This window comes from Thalia democratica, chromosome 5, assembly GCF_965202585.1.
Source record: "Thalia democratica chromosome 5, ktThaDemo2.hap1.1, whole genome shotgun sequence".
In the NCBI taxonomy this organism is placed as follows: Eukaryota; Metazoa; Chordata; class Thaliacea; order Salpida; family Salpidae; genus Thalia; species Thalia democratica.
In genome coordinates this window covers 57,093,712-57,114,789 of record NC_139169.1, presented here as the reverse complement: position 1 = coordinate 57,114,789, position 21,078 = coordinate 57,093,712, and the positions used below count along the sequence as shown (strand labels likewise).

The 21,078-nt window shown below is 24.1% G+C and overlaps 1 protein-coding gene across 1 annotated transcript; it reads right to left on the bottom strand.

Moving 5' to 3' along the window:
* Positions 1 to 14,291: 14,291 nt before the first annotated feature.
* On the bottom strand, positions 14,292 to 14,690 carry LOC145836660 (14-3-3 protein sigma-like). Its single transcript, XM_082944446.1, has one exon. It carries the CDS (start codon positions 14,688 to 14,690, stop codon positions 14,292 to 14,294), a length of 399 nt encoding a protein of 132 aa, XP_082800572.1.
* Between the last annotated feature and the right edge of the window lie 6,388 nt (positions 14,691 to 21,078).

Here is a 21,078-nt window from a genome sequence, read left to right as displayed (position 1 = left end):
ACTTTTGTTTAGAGTTTGGTCATAATTTAAAGCATTTAGGACTTAAAGTTTAATAAAACGTTTTGCATAACTGTAAAATATCTACAAAAATAAAAATAAAAGTTATACTGGTGGACAACTTTAATTTATATATTTTTATTTTTTACAAATAGTTTTTATAACTTTTTAAATACAGCAGGAAAGCAAAAAAATCTAAACAGTGCTAGTCTATTATAATTATAACTTACAAACAACTTTAGTTTTTTATTTTTTAGTTAAACCGAAGTTTTACTAGGCTGCACGACAAGAAAATGTTAAAGGTTTCGGAAAAGGACTAGAAACAGCTAAAGTGGCCATTAAAGCAAGTTCAAAATGCAGTTTAATTCAATTTAAGTTGGCGAAAGCTCTAATTAATTCAGTTGACTCTGAAGGGAAAACTATTTTGCACTATATCGCTATCAACAAAAATAGCAATTTATTATGCTTCCTGAAGCAATTTGTTGATCATTTTGAAAACAATTTAACAGGTTGTTCAATATAAAAAAAACGTAAAAATATTAAGATTAAAAGAATTATAGTATTGAAATAAACGTAGAGTTTTTTTTTATCTGAAAGAGATAAACAAAACTTAAAAAATAAATGAAACAAGATAATAATAGATGTTGTTAACTGAATATTTGTATTTGACTTTTAGTTTTTAACGTTTTGTAACTTTTGTTTTAAATAATGATATAATACCTAGTTTCAATGAAGATTCTTATGTTAAATCGTCTTATTTAAACTTAATAGCAGGAAATTTGCTAGTAAAACTGTACACATAAAAATATATTTCAGTCTAGTTTCAAAATTAAAAACAAATGAATAAAATGTTTCATTAAGGTTTTCATAAAGTTTGTGTTTTTATCATTTAAATTATTAAAATCTAAAAATGGTGTCTAATTTTTTTTTTGAATAGATTTAAAAATAAGTTTACTTTGTAACATAAAATAAGTTTAAAATAAAATTATGTTTAAGTTAGAATAAGTTAAGTTAATATTCGAATCAAAAAAGTTCTTTTTATTTTGACTGCTTTAATTTGAATAATTATAGTAATTGGTTTATAACGTGTATTTATGTACTTATATCACTTTGTCTTTTTTTAGAAAATGAAGTGAAAAATGAATACAGTTTACTTGATTTAATGATCAGAGACAAAAATGGTTTCTCACCTCTTCAATATGGAGACAAAAATCAAACTACTTCTCATAACTTACAAGTAAATTTATTTAAAGAACTAAGTAGTTAAAATTATAGTACTAGTTTTAGTACTTTGCATCACTTTGCATAAGTACTTAAAGCTTTAAATACTTAACACAAAACTACAGGAGACTTTAGAAGAAACTACTGAACGATTGTTTAAAGAAGCTATTAAAGTGAATGAGTCATATTCAAATTTAATAGATTTATATCGATTAACATGGAAAAAACAGGTTTAAAATACATAGTGTTTTGTAAACTGAAATTATTTTTTTCAAGTTTAAATGTAGTTTTAACCCTTTATTTTGCTTTAAAAACATCTTATTTTTAAATTTTAGTGTAGCTCTTATTTATTTTACGAGTAAAAAACTCCAAAAAGCTTAGGCTTTAATTTATTAAGCAAACATTGCCAATTATAATTAAATAAAATTAATACAGCGTAATAAAAACCAATGTGATAGTTTAGATGAATTTATCTACAAAGCAAGCTCCGGAACAAGTAGTAATTTGGGAAGTCCATATGCTGTTATGAAAGTTTTTGTTGAAGTTTACAGAGAAAACTCGGAAAATACAACTTATGAAAAACTAAACTTTGAGGAAAGTTTCAACATTAGTCCTACTTACTAAGCTATTTTTATTACAAAACAAATTTACTCAAAAAAACATTTTCTTGTTTTATTTGTTCTGTTATAAAGCTGCAGTTTAGTTAAGTTTTGCACAACAGAAATATTCGATACCATTTTATTGAAAGTTAGATTTTTGATCATAAGCAATCATTTCCTAATAGATATATGTCATAAAGATGTATATATGTTTATTAAACGACAAAAAAAGCGCTCAAAATGTTTAGTCCTAAGACCTGGTGCACGAAGTAACCATTTGGTTATCGAGTTGTACACCGCTTGGATACGTTTTAACGTCTTGTCCAGGATGAATGAAGCAAACATTAAATGTTTTTATTTGTTTGGAAAATTAACGAAGATATTTTTAATGTTGAAAAAATAAGCGCTACAAATATTTGTTTGAATTCATTGCAGTAAGTATAACTTATTTTAGAAGAATTAATGCTAAAATTGACATTCAAAAGTGTAAAATGTTTAAACGCTATCTTTTATACAATCTTTTCAGAATTATTTCAGAATAACAAAAACTGATTTAGGTCTACTTTTGTTATTTATTTTATTTAATGTAGTTTAGAAATCTTTAGTTTTTTGTGAGAGAAACAGTAATGAATAAGCAATGAGAGTCAATATTTTCAAAAGTAACCTTTTTTTAAGTTTCATATTGAGTAGTGAAGACTTTACCAAAATTATTGCAGGATTTTTGTCATATTGCAAGACCTAAACTGGAAAGTTTAGTCTTTAAAAGAAGGAGAATTAAAACACTTTTAATCGCTGTTAATGAAAAATCGGTTGTAGTTTTACATATAATTTGTAAATTTAGAGGAAAAATTGATCTTATAGATAAAGATGGGAATAATTTATTGCATTTTGTTGCATTTAAAGGTTAGTAAAGTTTGTATATTTTATAGAATAACAATTTTAATAGCCTTTCTATAATCTTATGCGTAAATCCATAAATATATACTGTTAGTTGAAAAAATATATAAACAGTTTATCAAGAGCTTGTTTTTTAAAGGGGGGTTATTTAACTAAAGAAATTGAAAGTATATAAGAAAACACGTTTATTATTTTTTAAGTATAAATTTTATTATTTTAAGGTAATATAAGAGGATTATCATTATATAGCGTTTAAAGACATAAAAGAGTATGAAGCAATACTAAAAACAGCTTTAAGATAAAAGCTAGTAGTTTTTGGGAGCAATTTTATAAAACGTGCTTATTTTTTAACTTTTACTACTGAATTACATTTTTTTGAACTACAATAAAAAAATAAAAACTAAACTGTTTGAAATTTTAAAGGTTGTAAAAACGTCATTGAATATTTAATGAAATATCAACATGAAAGTTTCCCAACTTTACTTAAAAAAAGAAATCACCTACATCAAACTGTTTTGCACAAATGCTTATCAAACAATAAGACGGAAGCATTTCAAGTTCTATTAAAAGAAGGTTTTAGAACAAAATTTACAGTTTTAGAACATTTTTTTTTTGAAAAGTTTCGAAAATACTTATGTTTTTTTATAATTTTTCTGGATGTTACCTATAATACTCAATATGAAATGTTTTAATGCTTTTATATCACAGTTTAAAACAGATGCATCTAGTACATAAACATTTTAATCGTTTTTTAAAGATCCCTTTTTGATACTTGCTTAAAGTTTGTAGAATGTTTAATATTTTTTAGCAATAAATTATCTTACAGTTTTTAACTAATTAAATAAAAGTGTAAACAGACTTTGCATTTTAGCCTGTATAGGCTAAGTATCATACTTTTTTCATATTTTAAACAAAATCCTTAATTAAAATATGATAGATAAAAAAAAAGTATCATAGCGAATTTTAAAAAAGTTGTCTAACTAAAACTGTTTAAATACTTTATGAATAAATTTCTAGATTACTCTGGGAACTTAGTGAAACAAGAAGATTACGAAGGAAACACTTGTCTTCATTTAGCTGTGGCAACTGATTGCACCAAAACAGTTGATTTGTTGTTGAATTCTAAACTGGAAGTTAATTCGAAGAACAAAAGAGGTTTTACGGCTTTTCATTTTTGCGCAAAGCTAAACAACAACAAAATGTTAGAACATCTACTGCAAATCAACAGGTAGTTGGAATACTTTAGAACAGTGGTATTCAACCTTTTTTAAATCTGTGTAAACCGAACTACTGAAATCTAAATCTGTGCACACTAGACTACAAAAAGTATAAATAATTATAAAATAATTCTATTATACTCATGTTTGAGTGTCTTAATATACAAAAAATGTGTTAAGAAATAGCTAACTTAAATTACTACTTGATTTTTTTTATAGATTTAGACAAAATCGACGACGTTTTGAATTTTTTTTAAATTTTTTAAAATTTTCTGTGCACAGTAGAATAATTTATATGTACACTAGTGTGCACAGGTGCACACCGTGAAGATCACTGCTTTAGAACAGTTATTTGTAATATTAACCTAAAAGCTGTGCTTAGATGATTTTTACCAAACTACCGATATTTATTTTAGCGATATTAATGTTAACGAAATTGACCATGATGGAATGACTCCACTCTTAACTTGTGCAAAATATGGTTTTCAAAAATCTTTTAAAATTCTTTACAACAATGAAAGAGTAAACAAGCTTGCAACTAATTACAACGGACAAAATTGCATGCATTTGGCTGTAAAATTTCATAACAATCACATTGTAAAAGTAAGATTAATTATTAAGAAGATAAGACGCTATAACTTTTATATCAAAAAAATTGTTTCAAATTATTCATGAATTTAAAAGTATAATTTTTTATGAAATTTCTCAGTGAATTTTAGCTAACTGTTATTTCAAAAACTTTAACAAAAGTATTTTAATTAAAAAAATATTGTATTGCTTTAAATTACTTAAAAAAACATAAGTTATGTAGTTTTCTTTTTAATTTTAGACTAATTTACTACAAATTTATTTAAATATAAAAATAAAGTACATAAAAATTTAAAAAAATCTTTGTTCTAGAACATTATAACAAGCAAAGAGTCAGAAATACTTCAACAACTGTTAGATTCAAGCAGGTTAAGCCCATTTGAAATATCGATGAAGCATAAAAACTTTGAAGCATTTAACTTGATAAATTCTTCAAAAAAATTTGAGCATTGCATTTTTCAGGAAAAACTACAAGTAGGGTATTTTTTGTAGAAGTTAAAAAGTAAATCAAAAGTTTACAAGTTATCTTTTCTATTAGTTGAAAAGCTATGCTAATTTCTGCACTGAAGATGACTTGCCGTTTGAACTAATTAAGAATAATGACTTAATAAATATAACAAAAATTCTTGAGCTTGGATTCGATGTGAACAAAAAGTAAGCAAGTTTATAGTAGTTTGTATAAATAATAACGAAATATATATTACATAAAAGTTATTTTACTACAAAATTTATTCAAAATAAAACTTTAATTGCTCTAAATTTATAGGAACAATGAAAACCAAACACCACTTCATTTATGCTGTTTGCTTGACAACGAAGAAATTTTTAAACTTTTAATAAAATTTGGTGCTGAAATAAACAATTCTGAGATAAATCAAGTAATGTTTATTTTATTATAAATATTTTGTTATTTTTCAACTCATTTTTGTTAAAACAGCTGTTAAGGGAATTTAGCTAAAAACACAAAAAAATGTTTTACTTGTTCACAAAGTTCTTAAATTTGAAATGCTTTTAAAAGTTATAACTATAAACACCTTTTTTTCAGTTATTTCTTTAAAAATAATAAGTAAAAACAACGGTAGTTAGTGATTGAAAAAAAAATACTGTCTAACAAAAATTACACATCTCACTAAAAGTTTTGAAACTATAAATGCTCTACTAAATATACATATCCACAAGTATAGGGACTATATAATAGCAATTGAAAAAGCACTTTAAATTTTGTTTGTAAAATTAAAATTAGTAGAGCATTATGAAATGTTTAGAATATTTAGTTACAAATAGATAAGTTTATACATTTTAAGTTACTTTAATTAATGCAGGTGAACTGAAAGAATATTCTAACAAAGTTTTTATTAGTACTTTAAAATAAATATTGTATTTAAATTTGTTATGTTTATTTTACAGTATATGAAGTTTTTACAATTTGACTTGGTAGAGTATAAACTTTATTTAAAAAAAATACAAAACAATGATTATAGAGTATGTGATTATTAGAAATATGTTTTAAAGATTTCACTTCTTCAAATAAGCTGTGAAATTGGCAGTTATAAAACGACAAAGTTGTTGTTAGAACACGGAGCTGAAGTTTCTTACAGAGGTGTTAAAAACAAAACTGCATTTGAAATTGCAATTGAGAATGGAAACAAAGTAGTTCACAATAAAAAATATTAGTTTTAACCATATAAACTGATAAATTTATGTTTTTTTTTCTTACTAAGTTAAGAGTTTAGTATATTTACTATATATAATTTAAACTTAATATATATTACTGTAAAAGCTTTTTAGATGGTATTTTATATGTTAGTACATACTTTTTTTTTCTCAACAGAAATGCGTCAAGGAAATAATAAAAAGTGACAAATGGAAGGCTGCAATGAGGTCATTCAACTATTCACATTCAGAAAACTCAATTGAAACACCGATGAGAAAACTGATCAATCATATGCCGACTTGTGCACTGATGGTCATGGATCGCTGTATGATCGTTGAAGATGAAAATATTGATTACAACAAAGAGTTTGAAGTTTGTTTTATTCAATTTTTAATTTTTTTTGTGCTTGTGAATGAATTTTTAGTTTAAAGTTAATAACTTATGTGTGTAAACAAGAATATAAAAATTCAGAGCTTATTTTTTGCTATTCTTTTGTACTAAACACGGGTGATAGTAAAAGAAACGTTTTAATAAACTTTAAGCTACGATTGCTAATATACAGAGAGGATTAATACATATTTTGATTGAACTTTATTGAAAATAAAAGTATTTTTTATTACAAGGTAAAAATGAATATTGAGCTTATAGAAGATACTTACACGTGTACAACATGGCAAGCGTTGTCTCAGATGGGAGATCAGGCGTTGAATGTAGAAACGAATCCTTGTTTCGATGAAAACAACTCACTTTTGGGCAACATAAGTCCCTACTCACACAAAAACAAAGAAATAATCAAAAACCATGTTTTAAAGAATATTGTTAGTGTTTAAAGTAAACTTTAACAAATTTATTAGTAAAGTAATGTTTTAATACTAAAAACTAGTTTTGTGTTTAAAAAATATTTTTTTCCCAGATTACTTGTTGATTAACTTACGCTAAGACTAAAATTATTAATTAAAGTATACTCTTCTTTTTTGGTCTTAATTGTTTTTTAGTATAATAGAAACATTTTAACTTAATAGCTTAATCTATTGTTTTATAAAACAAGTTCAAAAGAAAACAAAAATAGTTCGTTTTCTTTTATCAAACATCTGAAAATCGTAGCTACAAGTCATTAATGTTATTATTTTTAAGTTAAAAGCTCATATCTTAAAACAGCTATTTAACTTGTTCATCTCAAACTTAAGAAAAATAATATTATTAAAGATATCATTATAACTCTATCTTAAGTTTTTTTGTAGATTTTAATCTTAAATATTTAGTAAATTTAAAAGTTTTCTTTTTGTGTTTGAGTATGTTAATTTGAATTTTTTACCAAAAAACGCACAATGTTTTTACAATTATCTTTTAAAAAAGCTAAATTTGAAAGTTAAAAAAAAATTTCAATAAAATTAAACAAGCTGTTATCTTCAATCTACATCACTTACATCATAAACCAAAAAAAAAATTACCGTTATAGTTTCTTTTATATTTCTAAGATGAATACCAACTCAAAAAAAAACTTCAAGTTTATATTTAATCTACAGATTGAAAGTGAAAACATGGACCTGCTTGAGCATCCATTGGTTAAAAGCTACTTAAAGTACAGGTGGGATACGTTTACAAGAAAAATGTTTTATTCAGGGCTTGTAGCAAAGTTTTTATATATTGGACTTATTTACGTGTTTATGCTGAGAAGACCGCGGCTTCAATATATAAAAGTAAGAGGCTAAAAACTTAAAAAATAGTAGTTACGTTTTAGAATTATGTCAAAGTAATGTGCAGTTAATTTCAATGTTACTCTAGTTTTTTTACAAAATTCTGATGTTTGTTTTTCTAAAATTGCTTTCATACTTTTTAAAAAGTGTTAAAAATACATATTCATAGAAATATAAATAAGTTACTTTGTTTTTTTTTTAGCTGAATATCGAAGAAAACTGTTATTACTTGAATTCTGACGTAAACTTAACAAACTGCCTGTCTTATGAATCAAAAGATGGAAAATATGAAGATTTTACTTTTCAACTTTTAATTTTACTTATGTCCACAGTGAACTTCCTAAAAATTGTTTGTTTTATTTTATACTTTTAGTTTAATGTAAAAATTTTCGGTTTCTTTAAAGTTATAACTAAATTTGATATTAATTATATTTTTTAATAGGATAAACCAAAACTTGAATATGTTTTTTTTAATTTGATAGAATTATATTATTCTAGTTTTTAGTTTGTTTATAACAGTGTTTCCTAAAACAGTTTTCATAATCGCCCCTTTTAAACCATTTCGCCTACTTTGGGAGACTCCGGCTCATAGAGCATCATAAGTTATAATATTAATTAAAAAAACTGCAAAGGTATAGTCTATAAAAACAAAGGTTTTTTTAAATTGTGTTTTAAAATATTACTTAAGGTTTCTTACAATTTTAAAGTAGCTGTGATTTATTAATAAACCACTAATAAATAAATAAAATTCTAAATTAGAACAATTTTTTTATTTTTATATAAACAAGTATTCTAGGCACTACGTATTAATTCACATGGATGGAAGTTTTTTTCATCTGCCGAGAACAATATAGAAATTATGTTTACTTTATTGGTTTTACCACCAATGATTTTTGTTTCTGAATTCATGAGAAGGACCGGGGTTTTACAAGTATTATTTTTTAAATTAATTTTTGTTTCATTTGTTATTAAAATAAAATGCTTTATTTTTTCTAAATTTATCAATTTTTTTATCATATTAGTTTTTTTTTTTCATGTAGTTTTTGAAGTTATAGTTGTTATTAAATATAAAAAAGTAAAATAGATAACTTTTGAAAGTTGTGCATACATCTTAAACATCTACAAGTTTAGACCTTGTTTTTTTAACCTTTGTATATAAAGAAAATGAAGTACAAAGGACATAACAAAAGTATTAAAAAATAGTATCAAATACCTTCGAAGGTTTTATTTATTAAAATATGTATAAGCTTTAGTTTTCTTATTGTATTTTAAACTTTTTTACTTGTTTTAAATTTAACTAAATAAACCTTTTAGCGCACGAAAATTATATAGAGTATGAAAACTATTTTTAAGCACTCTGTCAGTTATCTTATTCACACACAATTCAATATTCCTTTTTTTAATTGGATAAACCAAAACTTGAATATGTTTTTTTAATACTTTACGATGTACGTAAGAACTTATATATTATGTATATATATATATATATAGATAGATAGATTCTTAAAAACAGTTTTTGGTGATAATTCATTAATACCTAATACGTTTATAAATTAAAAATCTAATAAAAAAAATGTTAACACTATAAAGACTTTTCTTCATAACCATCAGTTTTAAATTCATTATAGTTTATTGAACAAAAAAAACACGCTCAAAGCATCTGGTGCACGAAAAACCTTTCGGTTATTGAGTCGCACACCACACATATCTTTTAACATCTTTTCAAGGACATTTAAACAACACTTTATATAATAACTTATGTTAAAGTTAAAATGTTTATTTTGTTTAAACAAATTAAAGCAGGGTTCAGCAAACTTCGGCTTAATGTGGTCCTCTCAAGAAAATATTTGTGGCCCGCGACTTGCTATTCAGCCAAACTTAATTAAAGTAGTTAAATTAAGTTTTTTTCAACTAATTTTTCCAAGTAAACTCTTTTTGTTATGAACTGTGCTGCCTTTTTTTATGTTAAATCAATACAAAAAACTACAGCCTGTAAAAGTTTTTATTGCAGTATTGCTTCAATTAAAACGGATTTCAGGCATGGCAATGGATAATGTTGTCTTTCTCAACGCTGTGTGGCACCTTTTCCTTTGTGCTCCAAACTAAATTGTTGCCGATATTTGGCATTTACGTCATAATGGTGAAAGAGCTAGCTCGAAGTTTTTTAAAAGCCGTTCTCACGCTGAATGAATTTTTGCTCGGTTTTGCTTTTTACTTCTATCTGATGTTCGGAGATCGCGTAAGAACTTTTAACTATTTAAAACAAGAAATTTTTGGTTTTTTTATAAATTTAATCTTTAATGAAGTAAATGAAAATGAGACTATTAGCATTTAAGAAACCTGAACAAGTATTAAAGGTTATAAAACGTAAAAATAGTTAAACTGGCACCATTAAAATTTTCCTAAAAATAGTTTAGAATCTTTAGGTTTGCGTATTATGTTTATAGTTAATTATTAGTGGGTTTAGACCTAAAATTGAAAAGACATGAAAGTTTTTTAATCTTGTACTTTAAAATATTGTATACATTCAAAATAAATTAGTTTTATATCAGTAGAAGCTTTTGATAAAATTCTAAATACTAAGGAATCTTAAAACTATTCAGTTTCATTTTTACTATGTAACTTTATACCCTAAATTTATGTACATGGATTATAGTTCGAAGATTATCAATAAATTAACATAACTTTAATAAAACACATTTATCATTACAAGACTAACGCTCTTACTTTTTGTGGTAATTTGTTTTGTTTTACTAAAAAATTGTCTACAATATTTTAAAACAGTATAAAAGTATTTAAAATTCGATCTTCTTGAGATTTGATTTTAACTTTAAACATGAAGTAAATATCAAACATTACATTTACAGGAAACTTTTCAAAATTTGATGTCTTTCGTTAAGGTATTTGTAATGCAGATAGGTGAAATAGATTTTAATAGTTTGTTTTATCCTGAGGTTAAAGAAAACTCTTTGTTTCTAGTTGAAGTAAGACAATTGGATATTAAAAATATATTTAATTATATGATAAAATTATATAATTTATGTTAATATTTTGATGTTTACAATTTTCGAGCTTTATGTTTTTTTTTTTTTTGTTTATAATTTATGCTTTTAAATGTCTGTAAATGTTTATGATCATTTAAAAAGTCTAGGTAATAACTCCGCTTCGTAAGCTTTTCGCAAGTACTACTTCTTTACTTTTGTTTAACTAAATTAAAACTAAGCCATTGAAAAACTTACCAATTATAAATCTATAAACAATACTTTTTCAATTAAACAAAGTTTTTGCATACATATAAAGTAACTTGGTTTATAATGAAAAGAAATTCTATTATTTGATTTTTAAATAAACTTTGTTTTTTTAAGCTAACATTTCATTGTTTTAATTTTTTTATAGTTTACAAAATAGCAACCGATTTTTTTAAAGTTAATAAATTAATTTACAACCGGTTTCAAATTAAAATATTTATGTAGAACAAAAATGAATCGTTAAAAGATGCTTATAAGGACAATGAAAGTTTGTTTCTAGTTTTCCAAACGCTTGGATTTGTTTATTTTTTGTTTTCTATGCCAATAATAATTATGAATATGATGATCGGTATTGCAGTAGACGATATTCAGGGTGTTATGGAAAGAGCTAAAAAAGAAAGAATTAAAAACAAGGTTTGTTTAAAGACAAGAAAGGTAACACGGGGGTTTTGTATACTCAGGGACTCCCAAAGTAGGAGTGATTTTTGCTATCATATGGTTACGAATATAAAGAGGGTGTAAAATTATATGAGTAAGTAACTAGTAAATAAGGTGAAGCTTAAACAGGGATTATTATTTTTTAAATTGATGCCAAGTAGGCGATTTTTAAAATATATTTGGGAGTCCCTGATTTATTTGTAGTTATTATTGATAATTATTTATTGTGTATATGAAAAGTGTTTTTATCTATTAAAAAACGTTTCTGAAAACTAAAAAATCTCAACAAACTATTTGGCTAAAGTACCTTTACATGGCTTAATCTCTATATAATCATGCGAGATTTTACCTTTTGGTTAAATTGGTTTTCACCAATTTTCCTTTTTAAGATTACTAACTTTTAAATTAATTTGTTTAAAAAAATACAGCTTACTTTCAATTTAAGAAAAATACATTTTAATTAAACTTAAAAAACAACGTTTTTGATTTTTAGTTCTATTAACTTTAGTTTTAGTAAACAAGTAATTTTGAGATTTATATGCTTAACGTATTCGAATTTAAACAAAATTACTACAATTTGAGAGATATAGCAGAATAAAAAATTGTAAAGTGTCCTAATGAGTTAATACAAGCAGATAAACTATTCTCTGAATGTTGAATTTTATTTCACTGAAAACATTCGACAACGATTTCAAAGATCATTCTTGCACATAGTTCCATCTAGTGATAAGGAGAAGAAAAGGAAAACATTATTTCCACGAAGTAGAAGCATTTTCAGAGCAATAAAAACAAGAAAAGTATCTTTATACCTTAATTTATATTTTGAAAAATACAGTTCTTAAGCACATTTTAACATTTTCATTCTTTTTAGAGTGTTGAACTACTATTACTTTTTCTTTATTATGCCTAGGATAACCTAAAACACACCAGAATCTAATTTAAATAGACATTAATGTTTTCTTTTTTTGATAAACTTAAAAATATACTTCTTATTTTATTTTTCTTTGTTATTTTTCTATGAAATCAATTTTTATCAATATGTAAATTGTATTATAAATTTACATCATATAAATTTCAAATAAAATAATTTATCAACTTACTGTTTTCAGGAACAAATAAATATTAGCAACAAGAAAAAAGTTAGAAGAAATGAAAAAGTTGCTTTACTCAAAAACTGCTTAAAAAGATTTGAAGAAAAAGTGGAAGTTTATCAGAAAGAGTTTTAGCTATTAAAAAAAGTATATAAATCAAAGAATAAATAAATATACCGATTTTATATAACATACTCGCATACTGGTATGAGAAAGTTTTACAATGTGATTTTGATTTGTTTTATTTTTAAACATAATTAAGTGACGATTTATATTGACTTTACAATAAGAGTTTTTTATTACAAAACATTTTTTTCTAATAAGCATTGTTTTAATAATTTTCGTAATTGTAAAACTATTTTTTTAATTTAAGAAAAATTTGAGTTTAACGTGTATAATACATGTGAAAAGTTTTAAATACCAATGAAAAATCAACGTAGGTATAAAGTATTAATAATTTTCAATCTATTTTAGATTTATAATTATTTTATAAAAATAACTGGTAGGTAAAAAATACACTTAAACATAGGAAAATGTTAAATTGTTACATAGTTTATTTAAAAACAAAAATTTTAAAATAAAAAGACAACAAAAAAAAACAGCGCTTTAAAAATAGAAACTAAAGAAATAGTAGTCACTCATTATATAGTATATATTTATACTTTTTGATTTTTTTTACATAATTTTTTTAAAGTTAAAGTACTTCCTAAATTTAAAAAAATAAATTTTTTGTTATAGTGTTGGTATTGTTTCTGATTTATCTACCTTTTTCACTTATGCGAGTGTATTTAGCTTTGAAAATTAGTTATTAACTACTAACTTACAATGTTGTGCATCTGGTCGATAAAAAGAATAAACTATAATGAAAAACACAATTTAAACTGTTACAAATTTTAAAAATACATTATAGGAAAATTATAGAGATTAATATAATCAAGTAAAAACGTTTTTTTGAACATCATGTAAAATTTTTATCTTAATTTTAGTAAAAATAAGTAAAAATTAAACGCGTACTTGTTTTTAGTGAATACCACCAAAAGTAATAAGAAAAAATACTGTTTTTTTTCTTTCATAATTAAAAGTATAAATGTTTAATTCAAAAAAAACACAGCTAAAAAGTTTAAAAAAGATTGAAAAAACTGTTTATCTAAACTTAAAAACAAATAAGCTTAACTGTAAATCTGTTAATAGATGGTTATGAGTATTGTTTCACGGCAAATAACTTTCCAAACTTATTTTTTCTCATAAATATATTAAAAAAAGAAAGCTACTTAAATTTTTTAAGCTTACCTCCAACAAAAAAGGTAAAATTGTATTTCAATACGAATTTGTTTTTTTTTAAGTAAAGAACTTTTGTTAAAAAACTATTTTATTTTTAATACTTGTCAAAATGGTCTATGCATGGTGTACCGTACTTAAAAACAATTACAGTATACTGAAATGAAGTTTCATATGGTGATAAAACTCTAAAATGTTTAAGTTTATCGTTTAACTTTACTTTTGTTTTCTATTTCCTTATTACAATAACTTTATTGATTTTGTTTGACTTACTAAAACAACATTAAAAATAAGTTTTGAAAAGCTTTATAAAAATTAAAAGATAACATTGACAAAAAAGAAAACCGTTCAGAGGGTTAAGCTAAACTATTTCTTTTTGCTCCAAAGTTCTATGTCCTTTTTTAGATATTTCAATTCTTTTTCCGATTTGCCTTTCAAATCCTCGCTTAATTCATGCAAGCAAACAAGACCTTTTTCATAAGCCTCCCTTGCAATGGAAACTGCCTCATCTGGTGTACCCAAGATGAAGCCGTGCAGTTTTGAAAGATGCTCCGCAATCGAAAGTCTGATTGGATGAGCTGGACTTAACGTTTCCTTCGCTGTTTTCAATGCTTCTTCAATTTCGCCTACTGTTTCCTTGGCATCTTCTTTTTTATTTTCGGAGGTAACAAAAACCTTGAAGTAACGCTGAGTTAATTTGAAATGTTTATAATGAACAACGGCTTCGGCATTATCGTCTCTTTTAATCCAGTAATTTTCTGTCATTTTTTCAGCTTCTACACAAATTTTTTCTAGTTTTAAATTAATTATTGCTCTAAGTTCTCTATGCAGATGTTCGTTCGTACAATTTATTTTGTTTCGACAATTTAAAAGATGTTCTTTCAGGCAATTGTAACTTTTGAAAATCAAATCTCTTTCATCGTAATTTAATGGAGTAGCCATTTTAATCACTTGCTTCATACAGTCAATTGCATCACTGTAGAGACCTATATCAAATGACAATTTTGCAAGAGAAGTTAATTCTTTCCTATCAAAGAATGTCATAGTAAAAATCCTGAAAATAGTTAGAGTAGTTGTCATTTCGTTATTAGAAGCTATAAATTAAATAACCATGTAACAAAGTTTTACAAGTAATAATTTTCATGTAACCATTTCATGTCACATGGTACTCGATAAAGTTTTTATTTTACTTAAGTTGTTACTTAACAGCAAGTTAGTATAACTGTTGAGTAATTAATGTAGTTTAATTTTAAAATCAATAGTTTAACAAAACACACGTCTTTATTCTTCAATAGTTATCATAATGTATACTAATTAAAAAACAACAATAACACTTAAAAACTATTTAATTCAGATATTTCTAAAATAACGGTAAAATCAAAACAAAACTACCACTTGGTTTAAACTAAAAAATATTGAAAAAAAAACTTTTGAATTCAATTAAACGTTTTAGTTCTATTAAATATAATCTAAGAGATTGAAAAGATTTTTAGATCTTGTATAATTAAATTAAAAAAACTAATCCTCTTATTAGGTTACGAGAAAATGTATAAGCTTAAAAACAAGGTTGCTGGTCTTAAGTTTCAATTAAGCAAAAAAATAAGTTTGTAAAAGCATTAAAGAGTTTATTAAAATGAAGCTTATTAAAAACAATAATTTCTTATTAAATATTTTAAGCAACCTTATGTAAAACTTGCTTTCAAAACAAACACAGGTAAGTTTATAAAACCGCAACTTAAAAAATCTGAGTTACGGAGTTTAACTAACCTACTGACTGTCCTTAAAAACTATCAGGTCAAACGAACAGTAAGCGGTATTTTAAAGTTATTTTATATTGTTTTATAAATAACTGGTAGCATTAACTAGTTTAAAGACTATAAGAAAAAAATATAAATGGAATTATAACTATATAAAAAATTTAATAAAGTCTTTTATATAAAAAGTTATTTGGACAAGGTTTAAAGTTGCTGGCTGAAAAAAATTGTACCCGAAAATAGTGATAGGAAAAACACTAGAAAAACTCTTACGATAAAACTTTATAGTTCAATTAAAGTGTAACAAAAATTGTCGTACAACTCTTTAATTGGATTTAGTGTAATCTAATCAAATTTTATAAATATGTAAAAAAACGTTATAGTTCAACAAAATGAAATATATTTATTGTTTTAGATTTTGTTTGTGAATTATCAAATTTTCTATAAATGTTACCAACTGTCTTACTTTATTCCCAATTTGCAAAATAAATACTGTTTATACTTAAATAAAAGCATATTAGACTGAAACTTAATTAAGTCAAATACACAAATACACTACAAAAAAATACTGTTACTATAACTGCAAAATATTTTTAAAGCTATAACTTATCAAACTAACTCTCTCAGCGTTTAAACCAAACACATTAACACTTAAGTATCATCACTTTAGCATTTCACATCAGTTATAACAATACAACTACATACTAATAAAAAGTAACTACTATCCATGCTGTAAAAAAAGTTTGTGTTTAAAAGCTTTAAAATCAGCATTTAAAACATACACTATCTTTGTACTTTTCATATGATGCTTATTCAAATAATAAGATATCGATTTTGGTAATAACATTGTACAGCGGATTTAAAAAATAGTTTATGAAATTAAAATACGCGAATAGGTTAAAAATACTAGAAATAATACAATGCCCTTAAAGTTTTCTTAGACAAAATGTTGTAATTTTGAAGTTTATGAACACGATTTTTGTAAAAATACTTTTTAAAAGGAGTTACATTTTTTGCAACGCTTATAAAACAGCATTCTTCTTGAAACTTTTTCGCAGTATTAATGATGGTTGTGTGTTTTATTGTGTTGTGTTTAAACTATTTTAGGTTAAAAATGAAGACTTCTTTGACTCACAGTTTTAAGACACTTATTAGTACTCTAAATGTTCATTTGTGTTCAGTTGTTTTATTAAAGTTTGTAGTTTTAACCAGCACTCTGTAGTTAAATTTAATTTTTAGCAATTTCTTTACTTTGTGCAAATAAAATACTTTATGTTAGCACTTTGTTAAGAAATAGATGATTGCTTATATCAAGAATGCAATTGACAACATATTATCTTCTATTCCCTTTCTATCACAATTAGTTTTTATTCTTTAAGGCTTATACTAGAATTTTGTTTAGAAGGTGTTAAATTAAATTGTTTTTACACTTTTATTGAAATTTAAAATTATCATGTTTTTATACCAGTATGTTTTGTTTTCGATAAACAACACTTAAACTATTACATTGTTGTTAAACTAGTTAAGGAAGTATGTATAAATTATAAATAAAAATTGTAAAAAAATAAATCTTCATAACTTTATAAAATAACTATCTAATTGTCTTTTTAAAAACTATTTGCAAGTACAAATAAAAAAATCAGCTTTAAAATGTTTTGTTAAGAAATTAAGTTACTTACATTTACTGTTTATCTTACTGAAAACGTACTGTAACGATAAAAACTTTTTATTATTATATATGTTTTACTGCTCAACAACCAAACTTGTATTTTATACCTTTACAGCTAACTTTAAGTTGTACTTTAATTAGAAATCAACAACGTATGCATTTAGTGGTTGATCTCTAACGTTTAGTTTTGAGATTAATTATTAAAGTTTTTAAAACAAGCTTAATTTTATGCGTGTTCTGTTCACCAAAAAAAGTAGACAATGTGCCCCAAAAATAATACTCTATTTATCTACTTATAACTATATTTTTTTTAACTGTAAAAACCTTAAAAATCGATTAAAACTAGGTGAATCAGGTAAACGTAAAAAATAAAAAATAAAATAGTTTATCATAACAATTCTTTTCTAAGAAGAAAATAAGTGAAAAGTAGCCAGAATGTTTAAAAATTTATAATATAAAAGTATAGTTTATTTAGTTTTTTCAAATTTTAAACTTGTAAAAATTTTTATCAAAAAACTAATTAGTTTTGTTTTAGGTAGTAGCAGTGGAATTGTTTATGGCATTTAACATAGCTTTGACTAAAAAATTAAGTTACAAACAGCCTAGTATAACAAATATGTAAGGGTCTTTAAATCTTTAAATTAATTACCTAACAAGAAAAGTTAATTTTTTTGTTAGTATATGTTTTATTCACGTTTAATTATGTTTTGTGTATAAGGTGTAGCAAAGATTATAAAAAGTTAAACATTTTTAACAATTTCATAGCTTAAAATACCAAAACAGTAGACAATTAAGATTGGAAATCCAACGCTTTACTCACAAAACAAGTTTGTGTCAGCTGCAGTAGAACTATTGAGTTAAAATTGAGTAATTAACATTTTAACACTTAAATTAGTATTTATTGTGAGTTTATCATTGGTAACATTTGTTATATTTTTGGGTTAAGTGACATATGAGTAAAGGTTTTAGATTTAAAGCTTTATATAAAATTGGTTAGCGATGGGTGAGCTTGCAGTTTTAAATTTTGAATTGTTTTACATATTTTATAACGAAAACGTACAAAAACTTGATTTGAGTGCATTAAAGTTTTAATAAATCTCAACAATTCTTACAACTTAAACTTTTAGAATTTTCTATTACAAAGCAAACATTATTCTTTTAGGATTTTAATATTACAAAAATACTGTTAAGGATATCATTAGTTCTATCGGCTGAAAACTTTACATTTTATTTATGAACTGTAATTTAATAACAACTTTTTATTGTGTTAGTCTTGTCCTAGGCATGACGTTAAACTCTTCTGGTGTATAACTCGATAACCGAAAGGTTTTCTGTACACCAGGTCCTTTGACCAAACCTTTTGAGCGTATTTTTTGTCGTTTAATAAACAATAATAAACTGTTTAGAAATTTTAGATATATGTAAATATAATACATTTACACGAACTGTTTTATAGTTGAATATTTTTTGACTTATGTAATTATTTCTGGAGTTTTTTTATTAACATTAAAAACTAAAAAAATGTTTATTCTATTAGCATAAATTACGTTTTATAGCTTCTAACCTAGCTTTTTTGATTGGAAAATCTGTTGTATTAAATACAAGTGATTCTTAATAATTATTTAATTATAGTAGCATGTTATGTATTTCTACACACTAAATGGTTAAAAAAAACCAACCTATAATTATAAACTCAAAAACCTAAATATTTTATTGACTTATAAAATCTTAGTAATACACAGTTTTAATAAACAACTTGACCTTATGAACAACACTTAGTTTTAAATTTTATTTATATGAAGTTTAGTTTTGTAATTTTTTTCTAATTTATTAAACAAAAATATTTTTAGATATTAGTTTTAACACAGCTTTTTTTTTGACAGACTTGTAATTTTTCTAATTTTAGTTAAAAGTTCATGAACTTCTGAAATTAAAAAAAAATATTTTGTGCTAATCCAACTTATAGTAAAATAAAAATCAGGATTTTTAAGATCATTTTTATATATATAAGTATATAAGCACAACAAAAAGCTTTCTACTACATTATAAACAAATATGTATTAATTTGCAACCCCAGTTGCAAGGCTTCGTCGAAAAAGTTGTCAAATAGTTACTTAAACATAAAATTTTGATCTAAAACAAACAAACGTTTATTAAGTTTTATGATGCATTATTTTGAAGTTCTTGCAATTCTGTATGAGAATTCATATTAAAAAGAAGCATTTAATTGTTTTATGTTTATAAATTTAAGAAATATTATTAAAAAATTATAAAACTAGGTTAAATGTTTTTTTTTTGAAGTTTTAAACTCATTTACAAATATAATCTTTAGCTTTACCTTAATATATAAATTAGAAGTAACGTTTTTATTGATCTTTGTTAAATTTTATTAGTTGCTTTATTGCACTTTTCAATTTTATATTGTTTATGATTTAAACTAATTATCCTTTGTTGTTTTATTGCTTAAAAAATTTTTAGTACTTACTACTTAAGTATTTGATAATACCTTTGTTAGGTGCTTTTTGGATAAAGGTAATCATGTGCAAATTATTGAGAAAGTTACTTTTCATCAGCATTGTTATAGTATTATACAATGCTAAAGTTTCTAGATGTTTCCTGTGTTTTCTTGTATAATTACAGAAAAGCCAACATTATTCCAGTATACTCTATGCAGTGTATATATAAAGCAGCTCTGCACACACTGAGTTAGTCTTATTATGTGAAGTTTCAGTAATGAACCAAGTGTTAGTAAGTATAATTTTACTGTGAATATTAAGTAATTGTTGTTGTTTAACCTAATTAAAATATCTGTTTTATGGCCTGTATTTATTTTGAAAAGTTTTATAGACAATAATTAGGAAATTTTTTATTTTATTTTTAAACCATGAAAAAGTTTTATTGAACAAAAACGAATGAACAAAAGTTTTATTGATAGCTAGTTATTTTTTTTTTCAGTTTTAAAGTAATGCATACAACAAAAACTTTTTACTAAAATTTAATAAATAAACTACAAATATAATAATTATGGAAAAAGATTTAAAAAATTTAAAAACAAATATTTTTTATATCTAATTAGTATAATTTTGTCTATATATTTTATTAATTTATTAGAACGTTTTAAAAATTTAAATTTAGTTTAATAATTTACATTTTTGGTGATTAGTTCAGGATTGCCACTTTACCTGGAAACCTTGAAAAATTTGACAATTTGGGCAATAAAGCCTTGAGAAACCTGGAATTTTGAACACTTTTCACATGTTCAGTAGTAAAATTTTGATTTGACTCAACAAGTCTATCAGATAAATAAAAATTTTTGTCTTCATCAAAAAGTTTTTTTTGAAAACATCAAAAGAACAGGGTTGCCACTTTACCTGGAAACCTGGAAAAACCTGGAATTTGACAATTTGGGCAAAAATAACCTGGAAAAACCTGGAATTTGATAAATTCTGAAAATATCTGGAAAAACCTGGAATTTTGATCAAAAATCACTAAAAAAACATAAAAGACCTGGAATTTTAACAATTTTCATCTATCAATATAATATCAAAAAATCTATCATATAAATAAAAAAAAATTGTCATCATCAAAAAGTTTTTTTATTAAAAAACATATTCAAAGTAGCTTTACATTATCTTTACAATGTATTTATACTATTTAACACAGTTTCTTACCTTAGACTTAACTTTAAACTAAAAATAGACCTAAAAATGTGTACTTTTAAAAACATGGA